Genomic DNA, 19,911 nt, shown 5'->3' with positions numbered 1-19,911 from the left:
TCAAATATATAGTAATAAACGATTGTTATATACACCTGTTATGAATAATTACATGAAAGATATTAAAAGTCACATCAATAAACGATTGTTTTTTTACTATTAATATTAGTCATTTCATCGTAACTAATTGTCGTTTTAAATTTGAATAATATTATCGTGAAGAATTACATATATTATGTTTTTTTTTATAGACACATCCGATTATGCATGAATATTTATTTGGAACAGTACATGACAGTGTTTTATTTGTCATATACTTAAAAATAACTTTTGGTTATCAAAATAATAACTGTTACTACATAATATAAGAAAATTACGTTAATCATTTAATTGATTATAATAATCTTTTAATCTTTTACGGTGAGGGAAATTTTCTCATAAAAATAGTGAAGAATAAAAAAAAGCCCATATATAATTTAAAATGTCACAAAACTATTTAAGAGCTTATTATAAGTTGTAACGAAATACTTTCGTTAATAAAAATTGCTATTTATTGTAAATTTAGAGAGACTTTTGAGTCATTTTAAGTTATACGGGACAAAAGGAGACATCCATTATCTTTTGGGATCCAATTTAAAACTAATCCTTAAAAAAAAAAAAAAAAATAACAACGACAACAAAAACACCTCTCTTTCTTTCCTTTTCCTTCTACTTACATACGACCACACTAATTAATGTAGTACTACTCTATACGAGTATATTATTGAAGTCCACATAGAATACTCTTGTTTTTTGGGTGGGACAGAGACCAACAGGAGAGATGGTAAAGATCATGGGGTGTTGTCCTCTCTTTATCTAATTCTCTCTTTTAGCATCTCTGCTATGTTCTCTCTTTCTTATTGCTAGCTATTCCTCGGTCCAAGATGTACTTGTACTACTACTCCTACTACACTAGTACCTTATAAATATATTTATATATATTTACATCTTCTCTTACACGCAAAGAGATGTTTCTTTGTCTTGGACTCGAGCCAGACGATCAGCTGTGAAATCACTCAGATCGCAAAAGATATTATTATTGTTGTTGTTGTTGTTACTCACTTACTCTCTGTTGTGCTTCTCTTTGGTAAGTCTTTCCTCATTCCAGAAGTGGAAATCAAGCCATAGTAGCTAGCTAGTAATGGAAAAGAAGATGGATCAGAATCATTCTCCAGATGTAGAAGAAGACATGACCAACCAACTCATTCCTGCCAAGAGACCAAAGGGTGGCCTCATAACCATGCCCTTTATCATAGGTACATTAAATCATAAATAAAATGTGCGTGTGTGTGTGTATATATATATATAGTGATCCGTTTTGAATATTCTATTATATTTGGTTTTTTTTTCATTATTTTTATTTTTTGGTGCAGTAAATGAAGCTCTTGAGAAGGTGGCAACCTATGGGCTTTTGCCAAACATGATACTGTATTTGATGAAAGATTATCATGTGGGATTAGCCAAAGGAGCAAGCATTATCTTCCTATGGTCAGCAGCTATCAATTTCATGCCTCTTATTGGGGCATTCCTCTCTGATTCTTATCTGGGTCGCTTCCTCACCATAGGCTTCGGTTCCATTGCCAGTTTCATGGTGAAAATCAACTTCCTTTTTTTTTCTTTAAATCAATTGCATGTCTTAGTTAGTTAGTGAATCAAACATAATTATCCACTGATTATCTTTCACCTTTTTTCTCAACTGATTATCCTATATGAGATTTAAGTCTCTATCGCCCTCCACTTTAAAAGTCTTTGGACATAAAAAGTGCTTTTTGAGTCCCAGACTAGTGTGATGCTTGCAGATAGGCACTGTTGTTAGTGCTGTTTAACCACCCACAGAAAAAAAAAAAGTAAATCAATGTTTTTTTTAGTGCTGTTTAATGATGATAATACCTTTTTGGTTTTTGAATCCCCCCCACAGAAAAAAAAAGTAAATCAATGTTTTTTTTAATGACAGGGAATGACTCTCCTTTGGTTGACAGCCATGGTTCCAAGGTCAAGGCCTTCTTCATGTGACATATTAACACAAATCTGCAAATCCCCAGCAAGTTCCCAAATGGCAATTCTAGTACTTTCCTTTGCTCTCATGGCCATTGGAGCTGGTGGAATCAGGCCTTGTTCTTTAGCATTTGGAGCAGATCAAGTTGACAAAAGAGACAACCCCAAGAACCAAAGGGTTCTAGAAAGGTTCTTCAATTGGTATTATGCTTCAGCTGCTGTTTCTGTCATAATTGCCTTAACTGCCATAGTCTATATCCAAGAAAAACTTGGATGGAAATTGGGTTTTGGAGTTCCTGCACTTCTTATGCTTTTTGCCACTGTCTTGTTCTTCCTTGCCTCTTCTCTTTATGTCAAGCACAAGGCCAGTAAGAGCTTGTTCACTGGATTTGCCCAAGTGGTTGTGGTTGCTTACAAGAACAGGAAACTTTCATTCCCATCTGGGAACTCACACAATCTTTATCACCACAAGAAGGACTCTGAGGATGTTGCGCCAACAGACAAATTAAGGTATAATCACATTTTTTGGAGTTGTCACTGTCAATGTTATAAAAAAGCTAACACATTATGGACCTCTTTTTTTCTTTTTCTTTTTTTTTTTTGGTGACAATTATGATTAACTGTAGGTGTTTAAATAAAGCTTGTATAATTAGAAATCATGAACAAGACATTGCCCCAGATGGGTCGGCTTCAAATCCTTGGAATCTCTGCACAGTTGAGCAAGTTGAGGAGCTTAAGGCCCTTGTCAAGGTCATACCAATTTGGTCTACAGGGATTATGATGTCCATCAACGTTAGCCAAAGCACCTTCCAATTACTTCAAGCTAAATCCATGGATAGACATTTGGGAAGTTTCCAAGTCCCGGCTGCTTCCTTTGCCATGTTTGTGGTCATTTCTTTGGCTCTTTGGGTTGTTATCTATGACCGAGTAATTCTACCTTTAGGTTTGAAAATCCGAGGCAAGTCTGTTAGGATTGATGTGAAAACAAGGATGGGAATTGGGCTAATTTTCTCATTCTTGGCAATGGTGGTTTCCGCGGTGGTGGAGAATGTTCGACGCAGGAGGGTGATACGAGAAGGCTTCCTAAACAATCCCCACGCAGTTGTGGGGATGTCGGCTATGTGGCTCATCCCACAACACTGCTTGAATGGCTTGGCAGAAGCCTTCAACGGGATTGGCCAGACGGAGTTTTACTACTCAGAGTTTCCCAAGAGCATGTCAAGCATTGCTTCTGCTCTCTTCGGATTGGGAATGGCCGTGGCGAGCCTGTTGGCGAGCGTAGTTCTAAGCGCCGTGGATAATGCAACTTCAAGAAAGGGAAAAGAGAGTTGGGTTTCTGATAACATCAATAGGGGTCACTATGACTATTACTATTGGCTTCTTGCTATTATGAGTTTTGTGAATCTGTTTTACTATCTGTTCTGTAGTTGGGCTTATGGACCTTGTGCAGAACAAATGAAAAAAGTTACGGATGAGCCTAATGGCACAAGGGAAGAAGAAATGTCCAAGGTAGGGAGAATGCTTAGGGATGAAGGAAAAGAAGAGAGAAAAGATCAGTTACCTATCTAAGAAGAACTCCGTGAATTTTCTTTCCTGCTTGATTGCTCCTAGGCTTGCTGCAGTATTAACAGTGATTGTATGCTTTCTTTTTGGTGATTGTGTGATAGTGAATTGGTCATAACTTACTTTTGTATGTCATGTAATTGTTGAAATTTTTGTTTGAAATTGGTCATTCTGTATTAAGAGTTAATTTTAGTCCTATAGTGAAGAAATTTTGGCTTTTTTTTTTTATGGTATGTTGTTGGTTTATTTGAGATCTAAGGAACATGGTGCCTTTTGAAGGGGCTAGTGTGAGTCCAACTGCTGCTTGTGCGTTTATTCTTAGCCATATCAAGTCGTTCAAGATTTTCAAGTTGGGTTATTCTTATAATTCCGCTTTTGAAATTCGTATTCTTAACAAATTATATGTTCGTCAAAATTTTCCTAGAAGTCCAAAGATTTTCCTTGTTTATTGGATTCCTCCTCCTTCCGGGTGGGTGAAAGTCAACATTGATAGTTCAGCTAAAGGAGCCCTTGATCCGATTGCTTGTGGAGGTATTTTCAGGAATGCTAGGGGGTTTGTTTGTGATTGCTTTAGTGTCTTTCTTGGGAATGGTTTTGCCTTTGAAGCTGAATTGTGGGCTGTGATCAATGCAATTTCTATTACCTTTGAGAATGGTTGGCATAAATTGTGGCTTGAGAGTGATTCCTCCTTGATCATTTGTCTTTTGAGTTTTAAGTTTTTGCAGGTTTCTTGGAAGTTGCGTAATGAGTGGAGCAGGGCTGTTTCTTTATCCATAAGAATGGATTTTCATTTTTCTCATGTGTATCGTGAAATTAATGGATGTGCGGATAAACTTGCTAATCTTGGAATTATTAATTGTAATAGAATGTGGTAGTCTTATTGTCCTAATTCTTTGAAGTACTATGTGTATAAAGATTACATAAGTTTACCATTTTAGAGATTTACTTGATTTTGAGATGCTTGTAGCTTTACTACTCTTTTTTGTTCTTTAATAATATGAGCCGGCGGTATTTTTTCATAATATATATATATATATGATATATATGGTTTTATACAATTCACCGAGTTAATGAAATTCATTACTGTGACCTTGGATTAGATTGCTTTTGGTCTCTTTCTAAATGCCTTTTGAGTGTGTAATTATTTCCAATCTATGTAAAAATATTATATGCCTGAAACGGTCTTGACCGTGTTATAATTCAACACGAATATTTACAAAAAAGTTCCTCCTCTTAGCACCTACTCCAAACTCTTACTTGGCAGTTTCTTCAGTTAAATGAGTGAGAAAATAGTTACTGTCAAAAGGTGTCTCCTTTAATTATGAAAACTGGCATACTTCATTCATAATAAATCATCACAAAAGTGCCTGCTTATAATAATTGCCCGGTATGGGCCCCAACATTTTTCTTTGCTTTTTAACAGGATAACTTTTTTCCACATTGAAACCATGAAAATCATGATGAGTAAAGCAGTTCCCTTTCTATGCACAAAAATGTCTTAATCTTAGTATGCTCTATTGAAAAATTAAAGGGAATAAACTTAGCAAATCTAAATCAAAGCCTGCTCATTTGGCCTTCCCTGAACTTATTGCCATCCATTGCTTACCAATTGCAATCAATTCTCCACTACTTTTCTTTCTAACTTCAACCCTGAAAGCTATAAGCTTTCCCTGGTTTCCTACAACCTTGGCTTCTATCTCAATCTCTTCCTGTCAATAACAACTACTATTCAGTAAAAATCACCAATAACAGGAAAACAATGTGTATATATGCTAAGTTAGTCAAGGCAAATTAAAGGAGTGAGTAATCACTAATCACTTGAAACTTAGCTGTTGAGAAGTATTAGATGCTGAAGTCAATGGATGCCTTAACATGACCGGAAAACGAGAGCACCGCCGTGCCACCGACGCTGTCAATCAACGTGGCTATCGCTCCGACGTGCCAATTTCCATGCTGATCCTAAGACAGGAAAAAGTGTGACACAGAGCATGAATTATTGCATGTCACACAAAAGCTTATGGAAACAAAAAAAAGGAAAAGGCAATACCAAAAGGCTACTTGGTACAAGGAAGTGACAGAGGAAAAAGCCTTCATGGGCCGCCACAACCTGAAGGCCCTGCTAAGCTGAGGTCAACAGGTCACTTCCTATCAAGCCCTTTGACAGATCTTCAAGCAATCTCCTGGACTTCTGCAGAATAGTCTCTTCCATTCTCTCAAAGTAGGTCTAATTTTGTGAAATATTTTGTCTCTTTATGACCAACTTAGAAGTGAGAATCAAAGATTGTTATGTTATAAATTTGGTGAGAGCGTTTCCTATTTGTCCTTGTCCACTAGGCCTGCTGCGGCAACAAATTTTTGGAGGCCATTGTTTTATCAATTCGTTTGAATCCGATTCCTTATAACCGGATTGTAATATTTGTCGTCTTCATAAATTCAAGAAAATCACTCACAATATGGTAAGTTGCACAAAGTTATTGGTGTTAAAACTTTCACCAAAAAAAAAAAAAAGTGTACTGAATTTTGATTCTAAACTCTTTTAAAAAAGCTGGTTGTCCCAAGATCTTGAAATCCCTTGAAAAGAGTAGGAATGTCTTTAGAGGTGAAGGGAAAATGTCTTGTACTTGTTGAAATTTTTGTTTGATATATCATGTTTTATTTACTTGACTGAGTCAATGGAATTCAGAGCTTTGGCCTGGATTAGACTGCAAGACTAGTGACGAACACCTTCATTTTCTCTATCTGAAAATATATTTGGACTCATCTTATTGGCTGAAATGTTTTAGCATGTTATTTTGACAAGTGTTGTGCTACAATTGAATAAAGACATCCATAAAAATCAAAAACGAAATCCCTATTATGTGTCAATGAATATGAAATTAGTTCTAGTTGGAATGTGGTTCTTAGATAGTGAAAAACAACTTAAACTATGATTTAATAATTTAGCAAAAATTCATAGAAAGTGCTTGCTAATCTTGAAAATCTGTCTCCAAGGTGAAACCATGAAACTACAAAACATATATGATACATTAGCTTTCCTTTCTCTGTGAAAGAGAAGGCATAAAGTAGCAAAACTATTTCAAAGCCTACTACTTTTCTCTTGACCTTTTGAGGCCATCCATTGCTTACCAATGGCAATCAATTCTCCACTACCTTTTCTTTTCACTTCCACCATAAACCCTACAAGCTTTCCTTGTCCTCTTACAGCCTTGGCCTCTATCTCAATCTCTTCCTGTCAACAACAATTACTATTCAGTTAAAAAAAAAAAATCACCATTAACCAGAAAACTATCCCAAGTTAACCAAGACAAGAGAAAATGATCACTTGAAACTTAGCCGTTGAGAAGTATGAGATGATAAAGTCAACGGATGCTCTGATGGGACCAAACAACGAGTGTGCCGTGGCGGCGCCTACGCTATCGATCAACGTGGCTATCGCTCCGATGTGCCAGTTTCCACGTTGATCCTAATTAAGACAGGTGAAGGTAACAAAGACCATATAAATTATTGTATGTCACAACCTTATAAAACCAGAAAATTAAGTAAAAGGTAATACCAAAAGGCTACTCGGTACAAGGAAGTGACAGCGGAAAAAGCCTTCATGGGATGCAACCACCTGAAGGCCCTCCAAAGTTGAAGTCACCAATTCACTTCCTATGACGCCCTTTGAATGATCTTCAAGCCATTTTTGAGACTCCTGAAGTTTGTTGTCTTTCATTCTCTCAATCTAGGTTTGTTTTATGAAAATATTTTTGTCTCTATATATGACCCAACTTGGAAGTGGGAAGGTATTGACATTGTCAAAGATTGTTGTATCATATAAAGTATGTATTCATAATATTAATGAGTGGGTTGTTTTATTACGTTGTTTGAATCGATTCCTTATATTAAACTTGTCATCTTCATCAATTTGAAAAGGAAAAAAAAAAAGAAAAAAAGAAAAAGAAAAATTCCGCCACTTGGTTTATTTGCACAAAGTTATTGGTGCACTTTCACCAAGGAAAAGAGAAAAACACACACACACACACACACATATATATTTGATTCTAAATTCTTTTTAGAACCTGGTAATCCCAAGCACCTGAAATCCCTTTGACACTACTAGGAATGCCAATAGAGGTGAAGGAAAGGAGGAAGAACAAAATGTTCTGCAATTGATGAAATTTTTGTTTGATATAACATATATTATACAATTGACTGAGTCAATAGAATTCCGTGCTTTATTCTGGATTAGACTGCTAGACTAATAAATGAAACCTTTCTTGATCAGTTTGAAATATTTTTTCCACTGTGCAAATATGTTTGGACTTGTCTAATTGGCTGAACATGTTATCTTCACAAATGATGTAATACAATTCAATATAGACATTCATAAAAATCCAGAAAGAATCCTTATTCTTGGCGGTATCTTTAAAGGAAATATTGCATGTAGTTACAGTTGGATTGTGGTTCCTCGCTCAATGTAAGCAACATAAAATACTATTATTGTGATCGGAGTGGAGCGATATCTTGACGGCCATCTCACTTAAATTTATTTATTTATTTATTTTAATTTTGTTTGTTTGCCTTCCTTATATGAAATTCCACCATAGTTCTCGTGATTTTTTTTTTTTTTTGTAATTTAACAAAAGTTCATTAGAAAACGCAGGTAAGTTTTACAAATCTCCATACAATTGACAATATAAATACAATAGCTTTCTCTCTCTTTCATGGAAGAAAAGCCCTAAACCAAACTGTGGCAAAATTATGTCAAAGCCTACTAGTACTCGCTTGGCCTTTTGAGGCCATCCATTGCTTACCAATGGCAATCAACTCTCCACCATTTTTCCTTCTAACTTCCACCACGTGAAGTATGAGCCTTCCCCGTTCTTTTACAACCTTGGCCTCTATCTCAATCTCTTCCTGTAAATAATAATTGATAATATTTGTGAAATTACCACTAACAGAAAAATAAAAAAGAAATGTACCCTCTAACAACAAGAGAGAGTGATCACTTTAAACTTAGCCGTTGAGAAGTATGAAACACTGAAGTCAAGAGACACTCGAGCAGGACCACCTAAAGAGTGTACAGCGATAGCACCAACGTTGTCGATCATCGTGGCTATTGCTCCAGCTTGCCAATTTCCATTTTGGTCCTAAGAAGGTAAAAATTAAAGACCATGATCCATATGTGACCTTAAAGAAGAGGAGAATACTTACATGGTGGGAAACAAAAATACTAGTAACATATTAAAGTAGTCCCATAATAATAAATTTCTAAAGTAGCATACTACTTAATGTTCAAAAACTCATATTGGCATTTCCTATCACATAATTGGCCTCTACAGTAGACAGGAAAGAATTATGTGCAAAGAATGAGCTTTTCAAGGTAAGTTAGTATTTTATTATGTTTTTGAATGTTAGATTTGGACAAAATACAAAACATGTTGCAAAGCATAGCCCTAGCCGCGAGGTAAAAATCACAAAAGAGAAGGATAAAACAGAAAATGAATCAAGTCAAATGGATGTGAATGAGTTTTACCGAAAGGTCATCGGGTACAACGAAGTGACAGAGGAAAAAACCTTTGTGGGCTGCGATGACTTTGAGGCCTTAGAAGTTGAGATCTCCAGCTCACTCCCTACGACACCTTTTGATAGATCCTCAATCAACTGTCGGGACTTCTGCAGATTACTGTCTTCCATTTTCTCTCTCTCTCTCTCTCTCTCGTCTTTCTTTTTTCTGTTGGTTTGTTTATCAATGTTTGTCTGGTCATTATTATATGACGACAATGCCCCAGCTACAAACTACTTTCTACGAAACTACCCTTTTCAATGAGACAGGCCTGAGAGTTATGTCAACTATAAATTGAGGCCTGGCTGGTTTTACAGTCCGAACGACAAATCAATTTTTTTTAATGTGTTTTTTTAATAAAAATTTAAATTTAATTTTTTATTAAATATTTCCTCTTAAATAAATTCACTTTTCAATTCAAATTATCAAACTTAAATTACAAAAGCATAAGGGAAGTAGAGTTTGCGTTTCTGATTACATCGATAGGAGTCGCTGTGGCTATCACTGTTAGCTTCTTGCTATTGTAATGAGTTTTGATGAATCTGTTTTACCTTTTGTTCGTTAAATGGGCCTGTAGACCTAAAGTTACGGGGATAAACATATAGGCATGAACTTAGAAGACATTGTCAGGGAATGTGACGGGGGATGAAAAAAAAAAAAGCGTTACTCTTGATAAGATTTTGATTTGACCCAACAGTTAAAACATGTTAGATTTAAGCCGAGTTCATACGTTTAATCTTTAATTAGACGGCACAATAAAATAATTACTGTTGGAAGGTCTTTCGGGGGCTCGATATAAATTATGATTTAATCATTTTGCACAAATTGTTAGAAAAAGTGTCTGCTAATCTTTCCATTTAATAAACTCAACTGCAAATACACATACATATATATATATAGACGAGTTTTTAATGGTTATATTTTTATTTATGATTACTACTAAATATAAAAATTTAATGACATGACGCGATAAAAATTCAATTTCATTAATTATTATAATTTTTTTTATAAAATATCTAATTTATTATAACTATCGAATCAATATTTCACGATTAAAATAATAATATCTATAGATGGATCTATAAGAATATCGTTCATCCTTCTCTTTTTTTTTTTTTTTTTTTTGGTAAACATCGTTCTTCTCTTTAAAACCATGAAAAATCACCATATAAACTAAACTAAAAAAGCTTAAGTCAGAGCCTACTGCTTCTCGCTTGAGGTTTTGTGGTCGTCCATTGCTTACCAATGGCAATAAGTTCTCCACTACTTTTCCTTATAATTTCCACCACAAAAGCTATAAGGTTTCCCTGTCCTCCGACAACCTTGGCCTCTATTTCAATCTCTTCCTGTCAATAAGGATTAAATTGAATACTATTCAGTAGAATCATCATTTTAATTGGAAAAAAAAAAAAAAAAAAAAAAACAATGTATATTCATTCAAAATTAAGACAAGAAAAATGAATGTGATCACTTGAAACTTGGCCGTTGAGAAGAATGAGACAGTGAAGTCCACGGAAGCTTGGGCATGACCCGCAATAGAGTACACGGCGGCAGCGCCGACTATGTCAATCAGCGTGGCTATCGCTCCGGCGTGCCAATTTCCATGTTGATCCTAACAAGGTGTACACCCTAAATTTGTATGTCACAAACTTAAATAACATAAACTACGAGCAATGTGCAGTCATAACATAAATTGACATTTACAAACGCGTATTAACAACAGTAACTTAATAAATCCCATCCGAAATGTGAATTTGGAGATATTTTATGCAAAAAAAAAAAAAGAAGAAATGGAAAAGGAAGATGGGAAATGGATCAATGGATGCGATTTAGATTTATTTTTACCAAGAGGTGATCTGGAACGACAAAGTGACAGCGGAAAAAGCCCTGATGGGCTTGGAGGATCTGTAGACCTTCGGAACTTGAGGTCTCCACAGCAGTTCCCATGGTTCCTTTGGATTTTCCTTCAAGCGATCTTCTTGACTCCTGAATTTTGCTATCATCCATTTCTGTTCCTCTCGGCTCTCTCAAAAGCAATTTTTTTTTTTTTTTTTTTTGTGAAGCTGAAAAGCAACTCTGTTTGTCGTTTCTTGTTTTCACGCCCAACAACTCCAAAGTGGGAAGGTAGGAGGTCGTTGGAAAAATTAGACACATATCATTTATAATGCATAGATCTTAGTTTTTTAACATTTACAATTGATTAATGAGTTTTATTCTTTAAACTTTTAATTTTGATAATCAACATTCTAAACTTGTAAATTTATTACAATGTGCCTCATTTTATTAAATTTGTTCAAATTTTTTATAAGATTTAAAGGATTAAAAGTTGAGAAATTAAAAAATGTGTTATATTTGAATTGAGATGTTAAAATTTTTAATTGAACGTGTTTTTTTATACTAATTTAACACAATCATCGTCAAAATGGGGCGTATTATAGCAAATTTACAAATTGAGGAGGCGTCTTGTCAAAATTGAAAGTTTGAGAGGTAATTTACTAAACCACGACAAGTGTAAAGGGCAAATACACTAAAAACCTCTTGATTAATACCCTTTAATAAAAAATTTATATTAGTCAAAAAAATATTAATTAAGAGTAAATAATAAAAATCTTAACATTTATAGGTCGGTGAATTTACTAATTTTCTCTAGACATTTGATTAAAAGGTTTTTTTTCCTTTTATTTTTTCTGCTGAAAGCATTTGATCAAAGATTGTTTTTATGAAACTAACCCTTTTTTCAGGCCGTTTATATTAGCTTAAAAAAAAGTTACTTTTAGTTTATTTAGGGGATGTTTGGTTGGAGGATTTAAACCATGATTTAAATCATGGTTCATGATTCGCTACAGTGTTCTCTCTCACAAAAAATACACGTAAATAAAAAATAATTCTAATCACTGAACTAAACATCTCCTTAGTCTAAAAGACGATTTTAAATCTGTTTAGATTGACAACCTTAGTACTTTTAGCTTTTTAAGCACTTATATAATAGTCATCTTCTTGGTGCTTATAAAAAAAAGTGTTTATGAAAAGCTCTTTTATTTATATTTTTAACCTCTTATTTGTGAACAACAAATTAAATATTTCATCCATATCATTTTATTATATTACTTTTTATAACAATAAATGCTTTTAACTTTTTTACTCAAACAAATTCAAAAGCTCTTTTTAAATATAAAAATACTTTTTCAAACACTATCTAAATACTAATTAAAAACCCCCCACTTATACTTATCTTCTTCTACTATTTAAAAGTACAAACACAAGCTATCTCAAATGAATCCTAAATCTTATATCTAGGGAATGAGATTTAGATTGCCATTCATTCAAACGAAATTTCAATACTTATCATTCAAACGAGCTTACATGACCTGGAAGAGGTTATTTTCGTCTAAATTCTAAAAGCTTCATGGAGACATCATGCAAACTTTATTAAAGTCAAGAAATAGTTTGCGAAGTTAAAAATATTCACACAAAAAAGCGTCAAAAGATGCAAATTTACCAGCTCAAATAAAGCTTAAAAGCTTATAAATAAACAATTTACCAACTCTCATACGTATCGCCAATCCCATACGGAATTGTCGTCTTTTTCTTTCAATAGGTAAAATATACAAAGTTTTGCATTCCCGAAAGAGAATCAACAAATGTGGCGGAATGCTCATTAGGAAACTAGTATAGTTATTCCGGTCTCCAAACTGACTTCTATAATGTCACATAATCTGTTCTGGAGACGACGGAGAAATGTCATTATTGTTTTTCAATTTTTTATAAGAATCTGAAATTCTTGCTTCTAGCTCAGCCTCTTGTCACTAGAATTATTTTCTAAACCAAGAAAATGAACCAACTAATTTCTAGCTATCACATGTTTCATTGTTTCTTTTACGACCTCAGGAAGGCAGATTCGCAACGGAAAAAAAAAAACTCAACGCTGCAACGCTTCGCTTTATTTCCTTCTTCAACCCCTTCTCATTATTTTGTCGGAGAAACGAGCACCTACGCAATTAAACGTCTTGTTCAGCTGCCAACTTTTTCTTCAGCTCTTTCTTGTTCACCTGTTATTAGGAACACAATATCAGAAAAACATAAAAACTCTTCCCGATCACAAGGTCTGCAAGTAAAACAAAAGGAAAGTAAAGATTGTAATGCGTAGTATATTCGTCATCACTGAAAAAAAAAAAGGCGAAAATAATTTTTACCTTTCCCATGGCATTACGAGGTAGTGAATCCCATAGAAAAAGACGTGTTGGCAGCTGGAAAATAAGAACATAGCTTATTAGAATGAATGATTTAAAAAAAATGGACTATTTAGCACTATAAACATAGAGAATATACATTTCTTTTGGGTTGAGAATATTGAAATACACATATAGACGCTATAGGTCGTCTGAATTCTTTCATAAAGATCAAGTTCAGGTAATAACCCAGCATTCTGATCCTTTTCCTCTCAACTTCATAAATAATCCTCATTGTTTTTTGAAGTGGCTGATTTCGATATTAGTTGTAGTTATACGGTATTATACCCTTTTTAGATGTGTGTCAAGGAGTCAGAAAGACAAAGTTTTCTTTTTGATAACTGATAAATGAGGAAAAAAAGAGATTCTTCTAAATAATTAGAGCAGATCTAGTAATCTCAAATGGGACAAAGGAAATAAAGAAGAATGGTTAGGTAATGACCTTGTATGGTGCGAGTTTGACTTGGGCCCAACTGCAGAGTTCTTCCAAGCTTATAGCAGGTCTTGACTCTTCTTCTCTCCTCTTCTTTGCTTCGGCTTCTGGCACAATAATTGCAGAGACAGCTTCTCCATAATCTTTGTCTGGTAGGCCCAGCACGCAACACTCTTCTACAGTTGGGTGCTGCAAAAAAGTGGGATATATATAAAATCTTTTGTTCGAACAAGTCCCGTCCATCTCTTCTTTTTGACATTCTTTTTCTTTAGAGAAAGATCCAGATAAAAGCATTGATAGAACTGGTGTAAGAAAAACTAGGGTAGAGATGGGTAGAATCTCACCTCTAAAAGTACAGATTCTATTTCTAATGCAGATAACTTGTATCCACCAACCTTCATAATATCAGCACTTGTGCCTAAGTGGCATTAAGAGAAAAGAGAACACAAACCCAGAATTAGAATGAGCAATTTACAAGATGATGCATCAACATGAGAACCCTATAAACTGTATTTATGATGAATTAAATATGCATATCAAACCACAGCACCTGGCAACTTATGCAGGGGCGCATTCCATAAAATAAAAAAAATAAAAAAAAAGAAATAACCCATAAATCAAAGCATTACAAATATAAAGATTTAGATCTTCTTACGTCCCAAAATGATGTAATATCCATCCTCGTCCACTCCAACAGCATCCCCAGTCTTGAAGAAACCGTCATCTGTAAATGATTCCTTAGTTACCTACGAAACGATCACTATATCAGGGAAAAATAGGGGGAAAAATGTAAAAGAAACGACACATGCACGCATGGTCTTGAACCTGATCTTTTTATGATATCAGATAGTACCTCAGGACGTCTCCAGTACTCCTTGAACAATGAGGGGCTTTTAATGCAAAGCTCTCCCATTCCCGTTCCATCACTTCCACTCTTATCTTCTGCGAGAATTCTTACCTATCAGATGACAAATATCACTACATAAGTCAACAAAAACAAAAAGAAAAACCCTTATTCAACAGTAGTTTAATTCACAATGAAGACTCAACTTCTTAAACAAACTCTCATAATCGTACAGTGGTTTTCGTACCTCGGTTTTCTGACTTTACAATCACTAGTTAATTGTTATAGAAAGACAACAATCCAGCTTAACAACAAATATCTTTGAGAATTATAATTGGACCACAAAATCTCACTGACCTCCACACCAGGAAATGGTTTGCCAACAGTGCCTGCTTTCCTCTCACCATTTAAGGGATTTGATATGGCCATGACAAACTGAAAACATTAAACGAGATCTATTACCTTAAGAAAACTTCTAGAAATCCTTTTTTATTGATTTTTCATAAATGAATTTTAGTCCAGAAAAGCAACTTAACCTAAGTTCAACTTACCTCTGTCATTCCATATCTTTCCAAAAGACGATGTCCTGTGATGGTTTCCCACTGTTGCATGACGGGAAGAGGGAGTGCAGACGAGCCACACATCTAAATGAAACAAGTTCAGTACCAAGTTACGGGATATGCACTAACCAGTTAAATTTGATGCATTAGAACATGCAAATGGAGTTGTTGAAAACATCCGTGTATTAGATGGGCCATTAGTTCAAGAATCTAGCTTAGCCAATAAAATCCCAACACCTTTCAGAAAAATTATATAAAATAAAATACGATTATGACCCATTGCTGAACAGATTAGCAAAAATCCCACCTAGACGAAGAAAAGAAAAGATCAAAATTGATGACACCCTGGCTTCACCTTAACAGGTAGTTAGAGTCAGGGAACAACTTACATTCTTGTAAACCCCGCAGGCTTGCAGTAAATTCAGGACTGAAAGTAGTATTTTAGAGTAGAACCTAATCTTAAGGCATTTCCAGTACAAATACAGTGCTAAACCCAATAGATAGTTCTACACAAATATAAAACTATCCTAAATAATTAGTTCCAGGCCACCTACCATTAGACGCAACTGTTTTGCAGCAAAGGCCGAGGTTGCTTTTAGCTCCGGATCCATTGCTTCATAACCTTGTATCAATCGAGAATATATAGTTGGAACCTATAAGAAACAAAAACATATAACTATAATTTCCAGTGACAAATTCAACAACACATGCAGAATCATTTTGATAATATTAGGCATAATTGAATCCTATAAATCAATACGTGATTACCGTGGTATAATATAATAAAAATTTCTTTCTGCATTTGTGTTTAGTTTCCAGCGACATTTACAAACAAATAGAAAGCCTATCTTGACTCTATGCAGTGATAGTGAAGTCAGAAATTTAATTCACAAAATGCAATTGCGACCCAGAGAAGCTAAAAGAAAGATATGTATCGAGATGCTCAACTACAAAGGATTGTATGTTGAAAATGCCCAAGAATTTTCATTTCAGTGAGACTGAAATGTGTGAGAAAGAAATACATGCACGAGATTAAAATAAATACTGATACTCACTCCTGTAAACACGGTTATAGAATCATCAGCCTTTGTTTCATTTGCTGGATATGACTCGCGCCATCTCTGCCAGATACCCCTCACGCTAAACTTTGGCATGAACTCCACCTGCAACAACATAACAAGATGATATTACAAACGAGACTGTGTAACACATCAGAACTCACATGCTTAGAATGAATTTCCAGAGTAAATACTATAGGAATGGGTAAGAGAAAAGACCTACAACTACACTATAAGATGGACTATTAATTTACCGTGGAGCCTGCATAGAGAGGGGCAAGTAGAGCATTGAAAAGCCCATGAACATGTATCTTATAGTTAAGGATCCATTCAAGCATATATTTGTTTTTATTCTTATTCTTATATATTTTAGTTTTCTGCATAGCCACAGCATGGGAGGTAGCCCTCTCCTATCCCGAATCTAGTATACAAAACAATGGCAAAAAGCTTTACCAAGTGAACTAGTTAGCACCTTCAACCCACTACAGAAAAATTCAAGCACACTTTAAGTCTACTTTTAGACAGCCAAACTGAGGATGGCAACAACGAACTAACAAAAGTGAGCTTAATTTACGCTTGAATTAAAACTGCAAAAAAAAAAAAAAGGGGTAAAAAAAAAAAAAAAAAAAAAAAAAAAGAGGGGGGGGGGGGGGGGGGGGCAAGAAAAATAGAGAAAGAAAGGGAAGGGCTCATATAAATAGAAGGATATGATGTAATGGCAGACAATGCAAAAATTGATCCGCAGATGTATATCCCCATGCTTTTGCCAATGTTTGGACCTGAGATGAGACGAGATCAGGACAAATGTCAAGGAAAGTATTGCTTGAAATATAACTGCTAGCATAGTAACATTTGCTGCATTTTTTTTTTATTTTTACTTTTTAGTAGGGCATAAAAACCCGTTAGTTACAAGTGATGCATACCTGTGCACAAATGCTTTTGTGCGTGTGAACAACCCCTTTAGGCTTCCCAGTAGTACCACTAGTGTAGATAATTAAGGCAGGATTTTCATCTGCACCATCAAAGACGACAGTGTAAATAGAATTTGTCTCGACTCAATGTATTGCCTTTTCAGAATTTGGATTGCAAGTATTTGGTAGGAAGGTAAAATATCTATCTTACTTGCAGTCTCTGTGTTATGCAAAATTCTATCTGCATCTATTTCCCCAGATTGTAGATGATCAACTCCACTTTCCTCTGAATAACTACTGGGAACATGTGGAATAAGAGAAAATTGAGCAGCAGTTTTCACCGCAATGTTTTGCATAAGTTCTTGATGATCTTCAGTACTCAATATCATGGATATATCCTATAATTTGATAACCATTGCATAAATATATAACTATTGATGATGCTTTAACCATCGATGATACCCCGCATATCATAGGCATTTAAAAACTATATGTTTATTTCCAGGAAAATGGTAAAAACATAGAAACACAACAACGAAAATATATAAACAGGTGAATAGATGCATAAAGGTGTCCAAGGGCACACCGAATCAGTCATCACGTGCAAGAGTTCAGCCTCTGGATAGCTTATTGCAAGCGGAACTGCAACACCACCACTAAGCCAAGTCCCAAGCATTCCAGCAACAAATTCAGCTGAAGGTTTAGCCACAATTCCTATACGAGCCCCGCCAAGATTTCCTTGTCCTCTTGCGCCATTAATTGGCGCAGAATGAGCTACGTGTTTGCCTGCTTCTTGGATCTGCAAGGCCAAAGCATCAATTAAAGAGCTAATCCAGTATATAAAAAAAAATCAAGAGATAATAAATTGGATTATACTTCTTATCGCAGACTGAAAAACACACATAATACAAAACACAAAATCACTCCCTAATATCATCAAACTCATTTCTTGAAGTTAAGCCACATACATTTACTTTTTGCTAAAGGAACCCAATTTCTCCAAAAACAAAGTTTGACCAAATGGACACCATCACAATCGTATCATCTCTGAGAAACAGAAGCAAAAACAATGATTTTCTTTCTTGCTCTGCCTAAGTACCATTGAAAAACAAGGTACACTGTTTCTTCCACAAAATTGTGATTTGTCTCTAAATTAAAGATTTAGAACTCACAGCGTTTAAGTCAGAGCCCAACAACAGGTTCGATATCCTCCAAGCAGAGGAAAAGAGTTGTTTGTAAGTGTAACTTTTCTGGTCAGCTCTAATGGCAACACCATCAGAAGCCGCAGACCCTTGCTTAGCTACTTCTTTCACCACCTCCATGAACGACCCAGAACTTAATGCTGTAAAAGTTTATTCAAAAAAATAACAGAGAACTCAGAATTGTATAAAATTACACTATCAGCTGAATTGAAATCTCTACACGTTTTTCTTTATTATTTTATTTATTGAAAGACTGGTTTAATCCGATAAAAATACATAATTAAATTAAGGGGGAAAAGAACAATAACAACTACTAATAACAAATCCCCATTTCAAAAATTGTGTCTTTTTTTTTTCTCCCTTTCATTCACAAATTTGCTCCAAACTTGAGTAAAATTCAACCAAAAAATTTCATAAAAGTGAAAACCATGCCCAAAAAAAAAAACACGAGAACAAAAATTTAAAAAAAAAAATTAAACCCCGTTTTCATCAATCAAATACCCGAAAGAAGAAAAACTTACAAGAGAAAATACGAGAGCGTGAAAGAGAGAGAAAGCGGTGAGCCGTGGGCGGTGAGAGAGAGAGAGAATAGCTGAGTGAGAAGTGATTGGAGCGCAGAGAAGGGGAACAAGAAAAGCAGAGAGGTTTGAGGTGGTTGTTGAGAGCTTTAAATGGGGAAGCGAAGCTCATAGTTTCTTTTGTAGGTGGTGGTTTGGTTTTACACGAAATCAATAATCAATATTTTGGTGGCGTGGGACTGTAAATTCTGTGGTTTACTCAGTCAAAGCAAAGCAATCAATCCCATTCCAATGGCTTGTCATCGACGATGGATGAGCATAGGATTGGTTGATGAAAGGGAGTAAGTCAGTTTGGGTTGGCTTTCATTCATTCATGACCCTTCCAGGAGTAGGTTTGCGCGGTGGCTCGGTTTCGTTTGCCAATTTCAAATGAAAAAGAATGGTCGCTTATATACGTGTGCTATTAAATATTTGCTAAAGAATCTGCTCTGTTGTTATATAAATAAATAAATATATATATATATATATATAGTGAAGTATGCATAACAGAATATTACTTTAGACTTCGTCTAATTTAAGTTTTTAATTTACGTTAAGATGTGACTTTATGTGAAAATTTTTAACTGTAACAAAACTGGAATTGACTTTTTGTGAGAGCTTTTAACTGTAACAAAACTGGAATTGAAAACTCGAATCTATTAAATTAACAAGGCCTTAGTTACAAAATAAAGGCTTATTTGATACATATACTTAAAACTCAAACTATGATTCTACAACAGTTTTTTTTTTTTCATAAAAAATTTGTATCAAAACTCAAATCATAATTCAAATACAATTCGTAAACGGGCCTTAAATGTCCGTTCGTTTCGTTTCACATATTTAAATTGTGAACTTCAATGGAAAAGTGAATTTACATGGGAAAAGAAAAATATTGTAGTAAAAATGTTGAATTTAAATTTTTATGACAGAAAATACTGTAGTAAAAAATTTAAATTGTGAATCAAATAGGCTTTAAAAAAGTAAATCAAACCATGTTTCTTAGTGTGAGTCGTATTAGACGAAAAATCTCAT

The 19,911-nt window shown here is 34.7% G+C and overlaps 5 protein-coding genes and 1 pseudogene across 5 annotated transcripts; 1 reads left to right on the top strand and 5 right to left on the bottom strand.

Moving 5' to 3' along the window:
* The first annotated feature begins 740 nt into the window (after positions 1-740).
* Positions 741-3,757, top strand: LOC21408892 (protein NRT1/ PTR FAMILY 1.2). The gene is made up of 4 exons (XM_010099793.2): positions 741-1,235; positions 1,353-1,570; positions 1,934-2,484; positions 2,601-3,757. Exons 1-4 carry the CDS (start codon positions 1,121-1,123, stop codon positions 3,541-3,543), a joined length of 1,827 nt encoding a protein of 608 aa, XP_010098095.1. The 5' UTR covers positions 741-1,120; the 3' UTR covers positions 3,544-3,757.
* A 70-nt stretch (positions 3,758-3,827) lies between these two features.
* Positions 3,828-5,746, bottom strand: LOC112091933 (annotated as a pseudogene).
* Positions 5,747-6,613: 867 nt separating this feature from the next.
* Positions 6,614-7,252, bottom strand: LOC21408890. Its single transcript, XM_024166711.1, has 3 exons — positions 7,091-7,252; positions 6,860-7,000; positions 6,614-6,766 (listed from the first exon to the last, which is right to left on the bottom strand). Exons 1-3 carry the CDS (start codon positions 7,250-7,252, stop codon positions 6,614-6,616), a joined length of 456 nt encoding a protein of 151 aa, XP_024022479.1.
* A 951-nt stretch (positions 7,253-8,203) lies between these two features.
* LOC21408889 lies at positions 8,204-9,216 on the bottom strand. Its single transcript, XM_010099790.2, has 3 exons — positions 9,097-9,216; positions 8,529-8,669; positions 8,204-8,436 (listed from the first exon to the last, which is right to left on the bottom strand). Exons 1-3 carry the CDS (start codon positions 9,214-9,216, stop codon positions 8,284-8,286), a joined length of 414 nt encoding a protein of 137 aa, XP_010098092.1. The 3' UTR covers positions 8,204-8,283.
* Positions 9,217-10,200: 984 nt separating this feature from the next.
* LOC21408888 lies at positions 10,201-11,198 on the bottom strand. Its single transcript, XM_010099789.2, has 3 exons — positions 10,931-11,198; positions 10,557-10,697; positions 10,201-10,431 (listed from the first exon to the last, which is right to left on the bottom strand). The coding sequence occupies exons 1-3, from the start codon at positions 11,090-11,092 to the stop codon at positions 10,279-10,281; spliced, it is 456 nt and encodes a 151-aa protein (XP_010098091.1). The 5' UTR covers positions 11,093-11,198; the 3' UTR covers positions 10,201-10,278.
* Positions 11,199-12,621: 1,423 nt separating this feature from the next.
* LOC21408887 (malonate--CoA ligase) lies at positions 12,622-19,238 on the bottom strand. Its single transcript, XM_024166694.1, has 17 exons — positions 18,844-19,238; positions 18,293-18,462; positions 17,707-17,919; positions 17,332-17,518; positions 17,133-17,221; positions 16,919-16,988; positions 16,464-16,516; positions 16,207-16,314; positions 15,706-15,804; positions 15,143-15,235; positions 14,949-15,026; positions 14,601-14,705; positions 14,403-14,493; positions 14,092-14,165; positions 13,757-13,936; positions 13,279-13,332; positions 12,622-13,134 (listed from the first exon to the last, which is right to left on the bottom strand). Exons 1-17 carry the CDS (start codon positions 19,010-19,012, stop codon positions 13,084-13,086), a joined length of 1,884 nt encoding a protein of 627 aa, XP_024022462.1. The 5' UTR covers positions 19,013-19,238; the 3' UTR covers positions 12,622-13,083.
* Positions 19,239-19,911: the final 673 nt, after the last annotated feature.

This window comes from Morus notabilis, unplaced genomic scaffold (assembly GCF_000414095.1).
Source record: "Morus notabilis unplaced genomic scaffold, ASM41409v2 Scaffold307, whole genome shotgun sequence".
Lineage (NCBI taxonomy): Eukaryota > Viridiplantae > Streptophyta > Magnoliopsida > Rosales > Moraceae > Morus > Morus notabilis.
The sequence above is the reverse complement of the archived record's forward strand: the minus strand, read 5'-3'. Positions and strand labels throughout refer to the sequence as shown.